Below are 20,021 nucleotides of genomic sequence, written 5' to 3' on the forward strand. Positions count from 1 at the left end.
AAAGGAGTCTGCATATCTAATTAAGTTCAAGCACAATCTAGGCAGTATCTCCTGACTCTGACAGAACATATACAAAGTTTAAAATGCCCCCCCCCCAGCAGATTCTATAATAGCACTACCACTTATCTCACTGAAATGATTTAAGACAAAAGAGTAAATGCCCAAGCTGAGGACATTTTTTACTGAAACTATAAATCAACAGCATCAAAAGCAGTAGACATACAAGCTTAACTCCCTCTCTACTCAGCCAGCATTACTGTCCTGCGTGTCTCCTTACATATAAGTCATGCAAGCCAAGGAAAAGACCAGAACTAATTCCCGCCCCTTTGCTAGAATCAAATCCCAGCACGGGGTCAATTAAGCCATAGCACAGTACATTCTATTGAAGTTTCACTCGCCAGGAGACGCTTGTACTTGACTGTCCCTGCTTCAGAGGCATTCAGTGCTCTGAAAGTCTGAATATATAATGAGTCTTCTACTTGTCCTTGATTAGATGACCTTGGTTAGATGGATCTATAAGGAAAGATGTTCAAATTTTTCAGGTACTGCCATACACCCCCAAAATTATGAGATTATCCTTTAAATGCACTACATTATTTCAGCTCTAGTTTTCAACATTACTTCACTGTTCTTAAATACTGGGAAATGACTGGTAACACTTATCAACGTGCCTAATGTAAAAGCACGGTGGGAAAAAACCTTGGACTTTCCAAAACACGACCGATTTGTTATCTTTACAAATTCAAATTGTACAATGTGATTACAACTTCACAAACAAAATGCATTTACACCCTCTAAATGACTGTGTGGTCCTCTAAAATGTCTGTGTTGTTTTTCATTACAGAAAAGGGCTGGATCATCCCTGTAAAAAGTGCTTTAAGACACACAAATAACATGTCAGAAGTAATAACTGGTTTTTAACCAGTGTTCTTCACACCAACGAAAATAAATTACTACCAGAAATACTGTAACCGGACAAATTAAATACCAATGGAGATTAATCTGAGAAAACACTTAGCATGTGATCTGTGATGATGATAAGCATGGCTTTCCCTCATTTATCTCCCAAAAATGCTTCAGTCCTTACCCAGGAACAAAGAAGAGAATAACACAGGACAGGAATTAATTTTAGATATCATAAAGCAATCTAATAATCCCCAGTCTGCTCATGAATGTGACAGGGATTAGGGCATAAAGCTAAAGGTTAGATTAATTTATCTAAAATTTTCAGAAAAACTTAACTGGAGAGTTTTGGGGTAGGGAGAAATATATCAAACCTGCTGGCAACGTAGAAAATTCCACAAAGGCTTCCTTTTTTTCTCGTTGTTCCAGGGGAAGCTGCCAGGGCATCTGATGGGGCTTTGCCATGACCTTCACCTTGTAGGCCATATTGGGCTTCAAATTATAAAAATGGTACTTGTAGCTAGCAGCTTTGACAATGTCAAATTCTTCTTCATTAAGAAAGATCACATGACTGTAATTACTATTTGTAGGGAGCCAGGACAGCTCAGCAGAAATCTGGGTTACATTGTCCACTTTAAGATTAGAGGGGGCTACTATGACATCCTTCCCAACTAACAAAGTGCACTGCAGTTCATCTGAGTTACCCTTGTTTGTAATGCTCTGAACTGATATTCGGTATGTACAAGTAGAAATGTTAAGCTTTTCTATAAGAGCTTTCGTTCTGCTTCCCAAGGCTATGTTCATCCGTACTTCTTTGTCAACCAGAACATTGTAGCTGCTAATGGTTCCCCATCCGGGTGGCACTACTGGTGGCTCCCAGCCCACAATGACACTTTTGGCTAGTTGTTTAATAAGGGTGATTTTTCTAGGATAAGGCACAATGTCTTCTCCAATTTCATCAATGTTCACATCCAGAGTCCCTGCGCCATTGCTGATTACACTAGAGTCTATGTGAGTTGGTGGACTTATCTCCAAGATATCTCCTTCCGAAGTAGGACCCGAATGGTTGATAAAATTCTGATCTTGTTCACTGCTTAATGTGCTTGATAACTGGGTCTCATTGTCTTGAACAAAATCCACAAAATTTGAAGGGACTAGTCCTCTTTGTCCATCTAGAAGTTCCCCTGGTGAGAAAGAACAATGCCATTAAAATCCTTGAAGGAGCATACCTCTTGCAAGTCAATGCATTGCAAGTGGACAAGATAAGGAAGAAGATATAAGTGAAAACTGTACATAAACAATATTCACAGTTTGAGAATGTAAAGGTTCAGTGAGGCAAAACCCAGAACTGCCAGTAAGCTTTCTTGTCAATGTAAATTTTGCCAGTAGGAAAAGCTGACAATATAAAATATCTGCTGCATCAAAAGAAGCGTGACCAGCATGGCCAGCAGGTCGAGTGAGGTGATTCTCCCCCTCTACTCTGCTCTCGTGAGACCCCACCTGGAGTACTGCGTTCAGCTCTGGGGCCCCCAGCAAAAGAAGGACATGGACCTGTTGGAGTGAGTCCAGAGGAGGGCCACGAAGATGATCAGAGGGCTGGAGCACCTCTCCTATGAAGACAGGCTGAGAGAGTTGGGGTTGTTCAGCCTGGAGAAGAGAAGGCTATGGGGAGACCTTATAGCAGCCTTCCAGTACCTGAAGGGGGCCTACAAGAAAGCTGGAGAGGGACTTTGGGCATGTAGTGATAGGACAAGGGGTAATGGCTTTAAACTGAAAGAGGGTAGATTTAGATTAGCTGTAAGGAAGCAATTCTTCACTATGAGGGTGGTGAGGCACTGGAACAGGTTGCCCAGAGAAGTTGTGGATGCCCCATCATGATCTTTAAGGTTGCTTCCAACCCAAACCATTCTATGATTCTATAATTAGCCATGCCTGCAAGGAGCAGCTTTGCTGGTGCAGAAACTCTGTTAATTAACACAATGATCACAGGGGTAATTTTAGCAACTGATTTGGTAGTAGATGAAGGAAAGAATTGGGAGCACTTTTGACAGATGAACTGATTTGAATCTGCGTGAATTAGCATGAATTCACAGATTAAAACAAAAATACCTTCATAAAAGCCATCTTCATCCATATCTCCATACACATAAAGGTACTTTCCTGCCGTAAGGGGGAGCTCTGCTTCTGGATTTTCATTTGGTCCATCAAAAGGGTTGTAACTGCGACAGAGTACAGATGGGAAAACGTGTGTTCACTTACAACCCCCACACAACTGAATACTAATCAGAAAAAGGTGTACAGTTCTAATTCCTCACTTCAGTCTTTTCGCTTACCTTCTGAAACATATATTCTGAGTGGAGTCTAGGTGAGTTTGTTGTTGTGAACAACCTGTTCGCTTAAGCGCTATACACTTAAAACCACACCCTTTTCTGTAGAATTTACTGACACATTTCTCACTTAGGTCTCTTTGAATACACTGGCCAAAACCTTCTTCATTTTTTAAAGTCAATTAAAGAAAACTCACTTGTAGGGGTCTTTTACAGACCCCATATTCCATTTATTTTATACGGCAGTCTTTTACAGAAGTTTATTAACTTCAACAGAGACAAGTTAAATAAAGACGAAAACAGTAAGTTACAGCTAAAACAAGCTACTTGCATACAAAAATTTCTTATGAAGTATTTAAATCCATATCCATCCTGAAAGAAATTGTTAGCCACGGAAATTTTTATCATGATAGTACTTTATATCTGAAATTTTAATGTGCAAAGTAAAGATGTGAGGAACTTTTAAATCTTTCTTGCTCTGATAAAAAAGCAATTTGTAAGAACAGACTGAGACATCCTCTATAAAGTAGGGGTACACGTTCTCATCTCATTTAGACATTGAAGGCTAGAAATACAGTGGTGAGTAAAAGAGCCATGCCATGTTAAACTTTCTCTGACAATTAAAGCACATGGAAATGGCACTATTTTGCAGCCATTGCAAACAGGAAAGGGGTCTGATATCCGTAACATCAGTTCTGGGTAATAATTCAGCGCATAAATAAAAGTGAAGCAAAACCAAATGTTGAATATTACAAATATATATTATATATGGAATGAGTTTGTTTTGTTACCTATAACGGGCAATGCAAAGATGGACTTTCCCAGAATATCTCTGCTTTGAGGTATTGGAATTCTGATCATTATCCATCTGTAGAGGGGGGGAAAAAAAAAAAAAAGACTATGTCATTTCAAAAAGATGCATGCACTGTTTTCCTGACAGGCGATATAAATCAGACAGCAAACATGCAACGTTTAAAAAAAAAATATTAAATTCTAACATGGAACAGAACTGGTTAATTTTACTTTGAATGGTTTAGGCTAAAAAAGAATTGCAATCCACATTCTAACAGGGCAAAGAAATTGAGCTAATTCCTTGACATCTTGCTAGAGATTCAGGTCACCTGTCAGACTGGATGTCAGTTTTCCTCAAAAGCTTGCAAAATTGACAAAGCACCAGTAGATTGGTCCTTTGTTATTTGCTCAGCGGAGATGTGATATTGTCCACACCATTCCCTTTCATGCTGCTGACTGAAGAAATAGGCACGACTTAACCATACCAGTCTCACTGATCACCTCACCCTCCTGACTAAGCTTTTACTAAAGTTTCGTTAAAGTACAGTAAACTCAGTTACTCCAAGATGACCTGTTGTAAGTGATATGCCTAGTGTTTCTGGACATAGTACAGCTATATGATCACACAGACAACCTAGGGCGATACCCTAATATTTTAGTCAGAAAACAATAGCAGAAACCTGATACCAGTGACTAAGTGCTTAAGACAAATGCTGAGTTTTAGAGCTGCTGCAAGTGTCAACTTCCAAACACTTGGAAACAATGAGTAGCACATAAAATATACCCCCTTGCCAATCCAATCCACAGCAGCAGCATCTGTTGAATTCCACTCTTTCCACTAACTGAAAGAAATAATATAATTCCTCTGAATTTACCATCATTTAATTCAATTCTGCAAAGCCACACATTTATTCCATTACAAATGTGGTCTACAAAACCTGGAAATCAAATTGTGGTGCTGAATCAACACAGACTTCACCTATTTTAGCGCTGCACTAGGTATCTCACTGGTAAAATAGTAATTCTTTCTGTTATGCTTTGAGCCTAGTAGTTTTTAAAGTGAGAGATGCACTTCTTTCCTCCACTTATTTTACAGTTTGCTGTGAACCATTTTAGGAAAAATGAACAACTTTTCCCCTCAGCTTGAGAGAACTTGAATTAAGGTAGAAATACTAGGTTTAACAGTGGGATCAAGTAAGATAAGCTGTCCAAAAACTGACCGAAATTTTACAATCTGAACAGAGTGAATATTGAGCTGCAACTTTCAGGCCTAAACTGGCCTCTGCTTGGTTCCCAGTATGGAACAGAAGCGCACCAGAAAAATATTGAGTCATGTCACTTTTCGTCTGAATTAACTCTTAAGAGGTGGGTTAGCTTGTTGAGTTAGCACAACACACACTATTCTGCCAACACTCCACTTCCAGTGAGGAGGACAATAATAGTCAGCTAACAGGTATTCTCCCCTGCGTAGCATTTGGGGATGCAGGCAAATTTTCAAGGGTTATCATCCTGATACCTTTTTATGGGCATGTCACAAAGCTCATAACTAACCCAATAATGCTTATTCTAGAAGACTTTGTTACAAGTAACAATCAGGGAAGTTGCAGGTATATTTTTGCAGAGTATCATTTTTGCATTTCAGACTTCACAGCATTATGCTCCATTTTTAGATTTTATTCATACACTCTCCCCCTGGGTCTGGATACCTCTAAAAAAGAATGGAGCTTAATTTCTGTGAGCTTGCATAATGTAAGTATGTATCACATAATTACGCTCTAGAAGGCACACAACGAACAACTCTGCAAAAGAGGGCTTGACATTCTCAGTGAGAGGTAACTCAAGAATAATAGAAAACGGGAATTGAATTTGACGTGCACTTCTTCTGTTCCTTGCTGTTAGTTCTGCTTCCCTAAGTCTTGTTGCTAAGCTGCTTTTTCTGGTTTGAATACTTCAGGCTGCTTTTTCTGTGGCCTCTTCAAAAAGCAGTGAATGTTCCCACTTTTCAGTAATGCTGCTACACATAAATATACACATATATTTATTTGTGCATAATCCTTAGATATGCCCATGGAATTCCTACTGTACAAGAATCTAACATTTTGTTGACTATCCTACACCATACTGAGGCGTGTGATCCATTTAAAAACATTTTGATTCTATCAACTTTCACAGGTTCAGTAGCAATTAATATAAAATAGATAGAAAATAGGCACACAGTTTCAATTTATTTACTTCTGTAAAGATTAAGAATGGGATTCAGGACTGTTAGGTGAGGGGTAAAATCTAAAGATCCTTTCCTCATGGCTGTTTGCCCATACAAAACAGGCTTCAGTATTTAATAGAAAATAATACCCTTCTATAAAGTTTTCAAAATGTGTCCTATACCTTCTTATATTTAACATTTGTCCTAAATATCAACAATCAACTTGCTATGGCACCTTTGTAAAGCTCTTCTGAGCTTCCCATTGGCTTTCTGCTAGAATTCTACTGAAAACCAGAAAACCTTTCTAAGAAAGGAAGAACAGAACCTTTTAAAAGTACAATTAAATACAAGCTATAAAGTTGAATGGTGGAAGAGTTTAGTGACAACATCCTGCAACTTTCACTTCCAGGTTACAGGCTCGAAATCAGTTTAGGAGAGTGTGCTGGAAACTGCTGTTAGTGGCTGGTATCAGCCTGGTTGTAGTGAGAAGATGCACATGTCATGAAAACCAGGCAATGAACAAGTCCTGCAGAATGAGCTACTTCTTTGTCAGAGCATACCTGCCTGGACAGTGTACGGCATGGAATTTCTCTTCCATTTGCCCAGGCTGTATCAAAGTCACACCTTTTGGTAGATGTAATAAAATAATAAAAAACCCGCATGACACAGACATATGCCAAAACAGACACAGACAGAAATGCTGACTTACACCTCTTACGCACAGAAGCACTACAACACTCTGAATGCATCACTGAAGGCTGATGTTTTCATAGAAGCTTGAGGTTCTCACACAGCCATTTTTTATGCTAGGATATCAGCTGAGACTTCTTTGAAAATCTCAGTTAAATTCCCACTGGTCATGTTCCCAAGTTGTCTCAGAAAATGAGAACATTCATGTCTTGACTTGTTAAAAGCAGGTGGATCAACCTGCATCGGTCCCCTGGAGAAGAGAAGTCCTGGCCCCATAACATACATTTTCAGTAACAAATTTAAAAAGACTCACGTCTGAATCAAATCTGCATCTTGGGGTACCAGATCTTGACTTGGACAGGAATGTAGGTTTGACAGACAATTGTTCTGGTTTGTCTCCAGATACTTGAAGGGGTCGTATAAACTCTGAAATCACACAACGACTTCCAGAAGGACTTTCATGACCTGGCAGTGAACAAAACACATATGAGAATAAGTAAGAAACAAAAAAAATAAGTTTCTCAAGCAGAAACACTGCCAACTAATACGAAGCAGTGAGTTATTTTCTCCACCTGTTAGAAATCATTCTAGAAAAAGACTAAGGTAGGTAGACTGCAGAGCATAAAAGTAGCTAAGCCTACTAGTTCCCAGCCTTTCAGTAAATTATATGTCAACAGTACGTAATGGAACATAAAGTAGAAAATTAAGGTATTTTAATTAAAAAAAATCAAAGTTAACATTTCCCCTAACGAAGCAAAAGTCCACCTTTGTTCTGAGCACCTTGATATCTTTGGAGAAGTTATCTGACATGCTGTTTAACATGCCCAGCACTAAAAAGCTGCTGTGGAACCCTTCCATTTCTTTCAGGGACTCTGTCATATACTGGAAAGTAGAATCAAGTCGTGCATTTATCTTCTAAGAAAGGGACTGAAATGCTACTAATTTAGTTGGCAGGATATTCATTTTGAAATGAAGGGAAGTGGTTTGGCTTTTTGCAGGGCAGCAAGTTCCAAGAGCACCTGCTTCATATTTCTTAAGAGCTCCTCATTAACACCAGTACTAAAACACATAATTTGATGACAGTGCCATCTCTTCAGTTTCTATAAAACAGAAGACATACACTATGAAAAAGGAAAAATCTCCAGAAATGCTTTTTGAATATTTTTATTGTGCTTTTTTAAAACACTTAAAAATAAAAAGGAAAAGACAGTTTATATTGCACATTTAAAAGACCTAAGGAGGCAGCCTTAGAAGAGGCTGAACACTCTAATCTATTGACTCAAGTGAAAACCAGGTCTAACAGTGAGGGGAGACAAGTAAAAAGAACAACTTCCTGAAGGTTGCAAGAGAGACTAATACAGTATAAGATAAAATACTTCTACATTTTTTCCCTTTTTTGTTAGTTTAGTCCCCAAACCACATGAAAAGAAGCAGGAAATTGTAAACTGAGCCTAATTATACTTGCAGCATCAGCAGAAGTTACAGCAAAGCACAGAGTCTAGGGCGTTGCTGACACAATCAGATATCCAGAGTGCCTTCTCCTTTTTCTCTCTCTCATTAACATAATGAGCCTATGTTATAATTTTTCAGACCCTGGATATGTGTAGGTTCAGCATTTCCTCTCCACTTCTGCCAGAAGTCTGGACAGCAATGTTTTGCAACTGAATTTGCAAGCTTCCCAGACACACATCACCAGGAATTACCAGTGGAACCTCTTTATTCATATTGCAGAGGAGAATAAGCTCCAAAACATATAAGCAGAGGGTTTTTCTGGTGTGCTCCTTAGTCCAATATGATTAATTTTCTCTGCATCACTGTAATTTACAGCAGGACAGCTTAAGCACATTGACAGCAGGGAAATATACAAGTCATCATACAAAAGATTAATTACAACCAGCCCGCTTACAGCAATCCCCAGGCTGGAAAAGGGCACATTTTTTATTCTTGGAACCTTTCTCACATATATAACAGAAAAGTCATCCCCATTCAGAAACCTTCAGCCAATTTAGCTCCTTCTGTTTGTTGTTAATGTGCTTGCTATATCAGCCTGTCAGCGCCAAGCCTATAAATAATTGGTCCAACTGTGATTATTCATTCAAAGGAAACTGCTGTTTGGTCTCATACCTCCTTGATTTTTCAGGCTTTGTCATTAAATTAGTTGCACTACATACAAAATGTGGAGAAAGATTCTTGGACAATATAGCCCTTGCTTTGCATACATACAGGATGATAACCGGGATAGGAACACACATTATCAAGAACTCCAGGAATATCAAGACGCTGGAAGATATTCAACTGTCTTATTTTTTCCACTTATAAAACAGGGTACATAAAATTTACCTTGAGTCCTTAATACATAGGAGAGAAAACTGTGTGGTAGTTGCAATTGCATCATGTGACTGGACACATCTATGGCTCCAGATGGTGCTAATAACTAGATACAGCCTGCTTCAATACCCCGATTCCCATCGGAGTAATTCTACACCCATATCCATCAATGTATGTGGAAATACAGCTTCTGCTCCAAATCTAGCTATGCAAAATGGATCTGTCTTCCTAACTGGACTTATTGCCACCTTCAGTGTCCTCTGTTTCTCTATTCATTTGGCTACTTGTGCAATGTAACATCTCCCTGCTCAATAAAACCTGCGCTGGGTGCCATCAACTCCTGTCACTTTATGAAAAAGTGTGTGAAATAACAGAAGCTGATCCTCTAAGGCTCTTTCTCATGCTGTGGGACTGCTTTTACCTAGGACCACAATGCGATCCATTTCTTAAAGCAGCTTAAAAATTACTGCATTTTCAAGGTATTCTAATATCTGCAATAAATTGAAAAGAACAGGTTTTCGGGTGAGCCGTATCATACAACGTTAGCAGTTAGTTCCTGTGTATTCTGTACAGGAGACTTTTTTAAAAGGTCATCAGGTGCTTAAATAATATATGTAAATTCATGCTGATTTTATGTATGCAGAGCCACAGTTGGATTAAAAAAAATAAACACAAGCATCATCAAGCAATGCCTTTGCAAAAAGCAAAATTGAGATTCACTGTGCATGAAGCACATTCCTCCTGAAACCTCCTGAATCTTCATAATCTCCTGATCATTTCTATAGAGGATGTCTACTTTTGCGGATTGTGAATACATGAGTACAGACAAAAATGGCTGCATTTAAAAACTGGCCTAACTTTACCTCCAAAATAAGAAACAATTTCAACTAGATTCTCTTGTTCATCCAAAGCAATTTCACTGATGTCCCCAGGCTTGAACAACAGAATGTGGAAGAATCAGACCTATAAAGACTGTTTTAAAACTTGTTACCTCACTGGAAACTAAGAAAAAAAAATGCACCTTTCCTTTTATATTTGCACTCTGGAAAAAACTAAGAGTTAAAAATGAAAAATACAAGAGGTCAGGTGATACGAACATGCAGCAGCTTCTAGAAATGTCTCTTTTTTCCTCTAAATACTAGAGAAGAACCTTATAAAGCCACAGGGTTTTTGTCCATAAAGTCTCGTAAAATGCATATATGCTCAAAATGGCCTTTATTTTCCCATGACTGGCCAGTATCTGTTAAGGAAGTCTGAAGAACACCCTTTCAAGGAAAGAGGCAAGGAAGAGCATCAGACTTAATTTAAATGTCTCAGCAGAATTAAAGCTGGCCATACTTGTAGTACAATTAGACTCTCCATTCTATTTATTGGAACTGCTGATTCATTATGGACTACGTAAATTATCTAGAAAGGCCATTTAAATGAGCCTTTTATCTGATGAATAATAAATCTTAAGGTTTCTGTATCTGATTGTGACACTATTATATGTTTAGAGTGAACTTTTTACGTTCTAATCTATTCTGGCTAGGTTTATTTCATTTCCTGATACATTCAAACACCACCAATTAAGGCAAAGCAGCTGGTCATAAACTGATCTCATTTCCGTCATTTGCTTTGCTTTGAAAGCTGTCCTTGTGTTCCCTCTTGTGTTCTTTCTTCCTCACACATAATAAAAATAATTACACTTCTGGTTTGAAGAACTTGCTGTAGCATTACCATCATTATTGTGAAATGGCTGATTTCAATAATTAGAAATCCTGCCCACTTGCTTAAACATTACTTTATTGTTATCAGTGCATTCATACTGAGAATGAATATTGTCCAAGGTTTTCTGATGTTTATACATCAGTGCTGCAGGCCCTGAATTCTAAGTTGCACAAAAATCAATAGGTTATGAGAAAAGGTTTACAGAGCAAGGCCCTTAAATGACTTCAGTACAGACCTAGCTGTGTTTTCTGTGTTTTTACTCAAGGAGCTCTTGGAAGATTTCTGTTTGTTATGTTTTGAAGGTTTTTTTAAAAGCTGTTTCTATTAGTATTTCAAGAATAAATATAAGTTAGTTTGGAGTTGGACTGAGGACCTCAAAAAGTTTATTTGATTTTTATTTGAGAATTGGGGCCTATTTAGGTCAATTCCAGAGGTACAGACTGGACCTTCACTAGCTGCCTAAATGACATTTCAATACCTAATTACCTTTCCTTTAAGATTAATTGTTGCTTTGAAAATCCTGTCCTTAGCGACATGAGGAGCTAATCCTGTTGATATTAAGGAAATTTCTACTAAATTCTTATGGCTATCAGGTAACGCCTTCTGAATTCTCCATTTTGTGCACTTCAGTATCCATTTAGGTAAGACCTGCAGCTCCAGAAAAGCCTATAAACTAATATACACCACAGTGGGCAAGACTGCAAACAGCTCGAATTTTGCGTTCAAAAACCCAAGGCATACAAAGTAGCATGGGATTTACATGCAAGTTACTTTCAAGTGTCTTCAGGTAACCTCTTGCCTTGATCTTTTAAATTTTCTTATGAATAATGAATCGTTAACAAAGTTGTGTACTTAGGAGGAGCAGTTGCCTCTGGCAATAGGAGACAACCTGCCAAAAGTTCAACACAGATCTTGGAAAAACACATACTGTGTTGAAGATACTAGGCACTATAAGAACACCAACACAGAAGTAAATTTTTTTTTTTTTTTTTTTTTTTACATTCTCCATTTCTTTTAAAACTCAAATCAACGATATTTTTATTGTGACTTTTCTCTTTCTAAAACACCTGGCAGTTACATGTTCAATTACTATTTTAAACACAGTTAAAAATCTAAGCACACCTTTGCAGAGTTTAGTGAGCAACTGTAGATATTATTCCTATTCAGGTCTGTTAAAATATATCCCATGAAACTCCTTTCCAACCAAAATCACTTTGTGACAGAATTTGTGTTTTTGTAGACAGTGTTTGCTTCCATTGAAATTTTTTTTTAATGTTTTACTTTCAAGTTTTTACGGAGAAGTGCGTATTTTCTGTTGAACAAATGCAACTAAACCAAAAACATTTTCATGTTTGTCAAAATATTCCATTCAGTTTTCCCATTTTCTACCCAGCTCTATTTACAAGTTTCTTTTATGTAATGGCTAACGCAGTGTGGGGGTCTCTATGCTTTCTTTCCCCGTGAACTTCTTCAACAAGATAGCAGACCAACTCCTGTCCCTGAAACAGTGAAGGTTTTACAGCACGACCAACTCTTGTCCCTGAAACAGTGAAGGTTTTACAGCAAAGCCTGTATATGCAGACAGTCTTTCTTCTTCCAACAGTAGATATTTACATAAGGAAGACATCATTATAACACTGAACAGGTTTCTCATCGCTTCACCCAACAACAATTAGAGAGAATTCTGCTCACGGCAGTGCCCAAATAAAACTGCAACAACCTCAGTGAAGGCTTAAGAGATACTCTGAAATTTAAACAAGTCACAAAACAGGAACAAGAGTGAATTCTATCTTCCATTTGTACAATCAAACTCTATTTACATCACTGAGTTGCATCTTAAAACCTACAGGGCAGAACAGATACCTACAAATGAAATGCTGGTCCTTACCTTTGCCTATAGAAGTGGCTATTCCATTCATTAACTGGGATAAAGATTTACCAGGAGAACCCGGGATATCTGAGGATGCCACCGAGTTACTGCTCAGGAGATCAATCTTTCCTGCTTGCTGTCGAAACTTCTCTAGTTCTCTGGACAAGAGGTTAAATTGTTCACTCTGTGTCCGGCATTTCTCCTCTAGCTCTCGGACCTTGGCCTGCAGAAGCAAGACATAACACAGACATTTGACTGAGATCAGAGCAAGCTATGACTGCGTCAGATTTTTCTTAAGTACCAGGAAGCCAGGATAGGCAAACTATTTGGGATAAACAGGCCCACAATCACACTTTTCTCCCCCTAAATTCTCACCCATATTTAGAACGAAACTTTTTAGTAGCCCTGTAATATTGAGGTAAGTACTCCTTTCATCCCCAATTTCCAAAGTGGAAATTCCTCATCATATTTTTTGGCAGCACTAAAAAAAATCACTGCCAAGAACACTTGCAAACAGATGTTACAGCTTTGTGACTTCTACACACATCTGAATGTCACTTTTGTGCACTTTTCCAACTTTTTCTAAAACTCAGATATATTTCTGAGGTTTGCCCATCCTCGGCTATTAAGTTGAAGCCTCCTGAACTGTTAGATTAACATTGATGTATTAAAAAACACCACCAAAAAACCCCCCACCGTGGTTCATGCAAAATGTGGGCTTACCTACTGGCTCAATTCCCTTTCAAAAATAATGCTCCTCACTATAGGTGCCAAACCACACAGAAGTAATCCAGACACCAGCCAAGAGGAGATTGTTTGTAAGCTTGTGAGAAGTACCAAAATGTCATTGTTGGCAAAACATTTTTGTTTTAATTTTAAGGTATCAGGCTTTAACAAAACAGAACTTAAAAGATAAGCTTCTGTGCTGCCTTGGGAAATTTGCCTACATACAGTTTATGAATTCCTGATGTGAAAAAATGGATGAGGTGATGGAAAGGAAAGATTCCCTGGCTGAAAGAAATGACAAAGGGCATGGGAATTCAAGATTTCTTCTACAACTTTAACTCAAAAAGTTAAGGATATAATAATAATATAATAATATTTTCAATATAATGCATTTACGTTTCAATCTGCATTTACAAACAGCCTGTATATGTGTTTGCATACACTACCATATGTTCCCAAAGAGAAAAAAAACAAATCTAGAGTGCCCAGAGAGTTAGGAAAGAGCATATTGACACCTGCTGCAAAGACTGAAGAATCAGCAAAGCTCCTGAGAATTTCATTTGTGAGGTCTGATTTTCACGTAGGGGCAAACAGTTGGTCTGTTCTCTGGAAATATGCTAGAGAAAGACTGCCATTTGAGGCCTAGGGAGCACTCGTGTCTCGTGCTGTGACCCAAACGCTGCAAGCAGAAGTAGCTCAACAGAGGCAGTAATAGTCTCCTTATATGAAAAGATAATGCACTATATCCTGATCTGATGCTTTACAATGAACAAACATCACTTTCCTTCATTAAAAACCCCGTTACAGTATATGCCTACTTAAAAAACCGTACTAACAAAGGAAGTCTGGATATCATTTAAAATCATTCAACTGTACTAAAGGTTTCTTCCTCTTGAAAGAGAAGAATGTTCTCAGTTCATATAAGAAAAACTGCACATATTACATATCAAAAAACCAACATATATTACATACCACCTATATGAAGATCTTAGCACAGCTAAAGATAAACAAAACACTTATAGTCCCCAGAAGAACACAAAAATCCAAATTTCCTACTACAGAAGGTGGTACTGTTTGTTCATTTTTTTGTAACAAATATATTTTAAAGCTACAGTGAATTTTGAGGATATAATTTGTTTGTATTCATAAAACACAAATTAATTTAGTTCTGCTAAAGATGTCTCAGGGTATCTATCTGACTGATTATGAAACAGAAAACAATAAGATACAGAGACATTGTGGGAGTTTTACACAAACATTAAATGCTTTGATTTTTTTTTTTTTTTGTCTTTCATCTTTTCATTGTGGTTTTCAGCAACCAAAACGTGAGCCTTTGCTACTTGTTACTTTGCTGCATGAATAAGGCATCTATGTACAATTTTAAAAGAACATTAAACAAACGAAGTAGTAAAGTGGTTTGGGTTTTCAGATCCCCTCTTTCCAATGGCAAGTTTAAGGATGAGCTATTCAACTCTCTAAGAATATATACTGACCTTTCCACATGCAGTTATGGAAACTCTAGCATAAAATAAAAAATAAAAACATCATCATCCAGAACCCAACAAGATGCTAAGTCTGCCTTAAAAAAAATTTTTGAAAAAAATATTAATTTAATGTATTATTATTATTTATTAATTTAAAACTTATTTGCATTTCTTTGACTTTTCTTTCGAGTATCTAGAATCTTCATTTTCAAGTTGTTCTCTCACGACAGTATGAAGTCTGGAAGAAAAATGCCTTTACTACTTTTTTTTAATCAAGGTTATGAGATAGAAGTGAGCACAAAGCTGGTACTATATAAAGAAAAAATTGCCATGAGATCCACAATAGTACTAACAGGAGACATCCCCATACCCATCTTTGTTTGACTTCAGGCAGGGGCTTGGTTCATTGTTTGCCAGCCAGACTCACCTCACTTTAGAAAATCTACATATTCACGTATGTCACTGCAGAGTGAGGCATGTGCTTACACTCTCAGAAGTACTGAATTTTTATTCTGTATCATGGTTCTGCCCATATAGCCTATCCTAATAAAGATGGCACAAAAGTGCCAAGTCTACCAGATCTCCCTAAAACTGGATCTGCCTATAGCAGTGGCTGTATGAAAAGACATTCTCTACTGCAGACCGTATTGAATGTGTTTCACTTAGGACTTGCCAAGTTTCTCATACAAGACATAGTGCTATTTATAAAACTTAAACAGCTTCTTAAATTGAAAATGAAGTAGAATTCATCCATTACAAGACAGATACTGTTCGCACAAGACAGATAAGATGATGAGCAACTTTCCAGGTGGACAGGCTTGAATTCAGACTAGTAATTAGCTCACATATTCTGCTACGGAGATACCATTTCATAGTTTAATTGTTTACCTACAAGCAATGGCTTTCAGTAGGCAGCTCAATAAATCAACCTCAGGTGAAAATACCACATAAAATTATCTTTGTATTAATAAAGAAACAATCTGAATTCAGACAATATCCACACAGCCAGAAAGCTACAAACTTGAATAAACTACCAAACCATTCTTACTGGGCATGCTCATAAGAAATTCACTCTCAAAAACAGTATCTGAGTTCTCATTAAATCATGCCATATCTCTTGTAGAAAATTTCTGATTTTGGTGATTTGGTATTAGGCCAATAAATGCCAAGCATGCTTGCATAACAATGGTTCTAGCACACATCCCATGCAAGGTTAGGCAGGACTATCGTACTCATTTTAAAGGGAAAAGTGCAGGATTCAGGACAGGGAAAGGAGAATTTATGCCCTAAAATACCTGCATGCTGTCCAAGGTGTTCTGGATGAAGTGCAAAGCAATAAATTCCAGACAAGACACAGTAAACAAAGAGATGTGAAATAAACAAAGAAATAAAACCAGTTTTGAACACTTCTTTTACATTTCAAAGCAAAATATATTAGAACAGTTAACACGTGTAAAAACATGCATTAACACAAACCACACTATAAAATGTTTCAGAAATCAATACCACTGCTGGTCTTAAATTGCAAAAGGCAGATTAAATAAAATGCTAAAAATTAATGGGCTTATGGCAATAAAAAGCAAAAGCTTAGGAAACCTTGATGGGGTTATGCAAATCGGAGGTCGCAGACAAATCAGCTAAATAGGAATTTTGATTAGTTTGAGGGGGGTAAATAATCACTTGCCTGCTTTGTTTCTACTTAAGTTTTCCTGCATCATATGCTTTCCACCAGGTATTAAATAATTTAATCTTATGTTCTTCAAGGTAAAACAAACTTAATATATATGATGATCATAAAGGCGTATGAGTAAAACACTTTCTGTGGGAATATTAACTTTTATAGATATAAAAAAAAAAAAAAAAAAATTGTTTAAGATGATCAATGCACCAGAAAAACCACCTTCCATCAATGCATGACCAGTAAGTACACAGAGAGAAGAACTACTGCGAGAAGGTAAAAAGACTAGAAATTACCTTCTGCTAAAAACAGATTTCTAAGTGAAATGTCGACAATGCACTTGCTATAATCAATCATCTGTGGTATCGCATGTTCTTTATGATATGTATGGTACCTTAAAACTTAATAACCATTTAATGCCTTTTCCTCAGACAGAAAAACTAGTTTGATAGTTATCAGCGAAAACCTATTTTGTATGAAAAAATGAAGAACAAAAATGAACAAAAGGAAATCTGGATGCAGTTAGTGTGCTGTTTACTTGTGCATCTGTATTTTCTGACACTTTAACTTATCCAAGTACATCAAACAATACGATTGAAACTTAAAGGATCTGTTGAGCCTAGTTTTGAAAAACTGGGGAGGAATTGTTTGCTTTAGGAACCTTCTTATAGGAGTTCTAATTTCTGCTACATGTTGTTGTCACTTGTCCTATCTTGCACAACATTGTGGGTCAGCCTGTATTTCTAAACAGCAGACAGCAAAGGGAATAAAAGGTTTTGTCAGCAGCAGGCAGATATTCAAGTGTATTAATTTATTTCAATTCTCCTTTGATTTTTTGTGTTTTCATATGTAACAAGCATAACTGTATGTATCCATTACAAAGGTTCCATTATTATAAAAGTCCCAGTTTAAAATCTCTAAAAATTTCACTCCAGCCTAAGACAAAGAGGTTTTGCAAACCTTGCCCTTTTCCAACTAAAATTGACAGCAAAGCTCATGGTTTTTGAATGGGAGTAAGAATTTGCTCCTGTTGTTCATGTCACTTCTATACAAGCTACAAGCAATTCTGTATCCTTGGGCACAGAAGACTAAATTACTAGGTTTTTCCTTAGGATTAATGACTTGAAGGAAGGCTTCAAATGTGATGCAAAGTCCATAAACACAACTACGAATGAATTTACAGGAAATGCCCCATGCCAAGGTCATAACTGAGCAATTGCTAAGGAAAATACTAAGATTTTTTTGATGTACCTTTAGGGATGATGTCAGTATGTGCAGGTATTTAGTGCCTCAAAAGTTAGTAAATCAGATCATCTGAATCATCTCTCAAAATTTAATTTATCTAACAGTATTTACTTACTAAATCCAATAGTCACTGGCAAATTCTAAAAAAATTGCAGCATAGTTGGGAAATGCTAAGAAAGGCCCCTGCTGGTGATACACAGCAATAGGATTAGACGCAATGGACATGGGTAGCATCCAGAGAAAAATTCTGACAGAATACAAGAATAATGTTCTTCATAATGAAAGTGCTCAAAGACTGAAAGAGGCTGCCCATGGAGGTTGTCATATCTCCATTCCCAGAAATATTTAAAAATGGACTGGGCAAAGCCTTGAGCAGCCTACAGTAATTTTGAAGAGGGCCTTTCTTTGAGCAGGGAGTTGGACCGGATAGCCAGAGGTCCCTTCCAAACAGAATTATTCTATGTTTCTAATTAAAAATTTAAATATGTTTCTGGTGCCCCTGGTTTTCAAATGCCCAGTTCAGACTACCTTGAAAAGATCTAGTTTTCCAATAAAAAGTATGAAGTGTTCTCTCTCCACCACATCCTTTGAAGGTTTTTCAAAGTATCCAAATTCTTTCAGTAAGTTTAAAAATTTTATTTTTTAAACATGTTGCTTTATGTTTACTAGACAGTATTTAATTAGGAACCTTAGGTAATTGATTGGTATTTGCAGCTATATTTCCAGCCTAAACGATAATAATTCTTACAAGTGATCACTTCCTTTCTATGTATCTGATAGTATTTTACAAAAAAAAAAAAGGTACTAAAATTTCCATTCTATACAAAGAGAAATTGAGGTACACACATCACTTCCAACAGCTCAGCCTAATGCTCTCCTAACTGAATTATAATCGTTAAAGGATGCAATTATGTTAGAAGAGGAAAAAAAACCTATTTGCCTACATATTACTTGAAACTTTCAAAAGTGATGATACTGTAAAGTTATCACATTCGGAATGGAACCTCCACAAGCAAAGGTAACAAAAAGGATATCTTCTTACCTCTAGCAACTGAACTGCTCCTTCATGTTCCTTCTTAGCTTCAACCTGAGCCTTGTTTTTATAATTAAGAAAAAAAGAAAAGAAAAGACACATCAATTAGTCATGCCACATATAGTATGCTCTAACCACATAAAGTGGTATACCGTATACTCAAATACAAAGCCAATTACAGTCTCGAAGGGATGACTCCGTCAATATTACTATAGCGCTTTGGTTCCAAGCCACTGAAATAACTGCTTATTTTTAGGAGATTGAATCTCAGTGAAGCTTAATAGCATCAGTATTTTGTTGGAGCAGAAGAGCATGCTCAACACACTGCAAGAACACATCAGAAGTACCTCTGAAACCCTCCAAATTAAAACTGAAAAATGAGCTCGTTATTCTACATTGCAGGAGTTTCATAGTCTAGAAATGTACCATACCAGCCAAGACAAAGCAACACAAAATTAAGCTCATTCTTTACATGCAGCAACAGTATTTATCATCTACGTAAATAGCTCACAAAACACTTCAAGGCAACCACAAGAAAGGTTGTCTCCAAACAGGAGTGCAACATTTAGGGTCCAATCAACTGAGTCAAAGTTGAAAAGAGGGAATCAATAAGAGCAGAAAAGTGTATTTTATGTAGCTCAGAAATTCAGTTATCAAATTTTTGTCAGGAAAAGTCTAAACCTTAAAAACAACAACAAAAAAATCACTCAGTAACTTTGTGTTATCCTCACTTTATTTCCATTTAAGTTTTCACTATCTTCTTTATTGACGCTTGCCCAAGATAAGCAAAACTTTTTATTAACCATTGTATCAGGCTGATAGCCGTGTGATGCACTAACTTTGCCTCTTAGCTCCTTATTACCGTAACCCAAAGACCACATTCTGCACATTCCTCATCAGAGAAAAGTCTTAAAACCCTCCAGTTTAGCAGAGGGCAACACCCCACAGTCCTTCTAATATAATGGGCCAGATAATCCCATGATGGACACTGACACAGCTATGTTAACTTCACTTGCCTCATCTATGAGGGCT

At 37.2% G+C, this 20,021-nt stretch overlaps 1 protein-coding gene across 2 annotated transcripts in view; it reads right to left on the bottom strand.

Moving 5' to 3' along the window:
* Nucleotides 1-20,021, bottom strand: part of RIMBP2 (RIMS binding protein 2) — a 150,835-nt gene that overhangs the window by 33,368 nt on the left and 97,446 nt on the right. The window contains exons 5-10 of one of the 2 annotated variants that reach the window (XM_009274322.1): nt 18,999-19,049; nt 12,842-13,046; nt 7,229-7,380; nt 4,022-4,098; nt 3,013-3,122; nt 1,278-2,087 (exon numbers count right to left, since the gene is read on the bottom strand). In XM_009274322.1, coding sequence (XP_009272597.1) covers nt 1,278-2,087; nt 3,013-3,122; nt 4,022-4,098; nt 7,229-7,380; nt 12,842-13,046; nt 18,999-19,049 — 1,405 coding nt within the window. The remainder of the gene's footprint in view (nt 1-1,277; nt 2,088-3,012; nt 3,123-4,021; nt 4,099-7,228; nt 7,381-12,841; nt 13,047-18,998; nt 19,050-20,021) is intronic. The other variant, XM_009274324.1, reaches the window with a different exon arrangement.

This window comes from Aptenodytes forsteri, unplaced genomic scaffold (genome assembly GCF_000699145.1).
Source record: "Aptenodytes forsteri isolate BGI_AS27 unplaced genomic scaffold, ASM69914v1 Scaffold79, whole genome shotgun sequence".
In the NCBI taxonomy this organism is placed as follows: Eukaryota; Metazoa; Chordata; class Aves; order Sphenisciformes; family Spheniscidae; genus Aptenodytes; species Aptenodytes forsteri.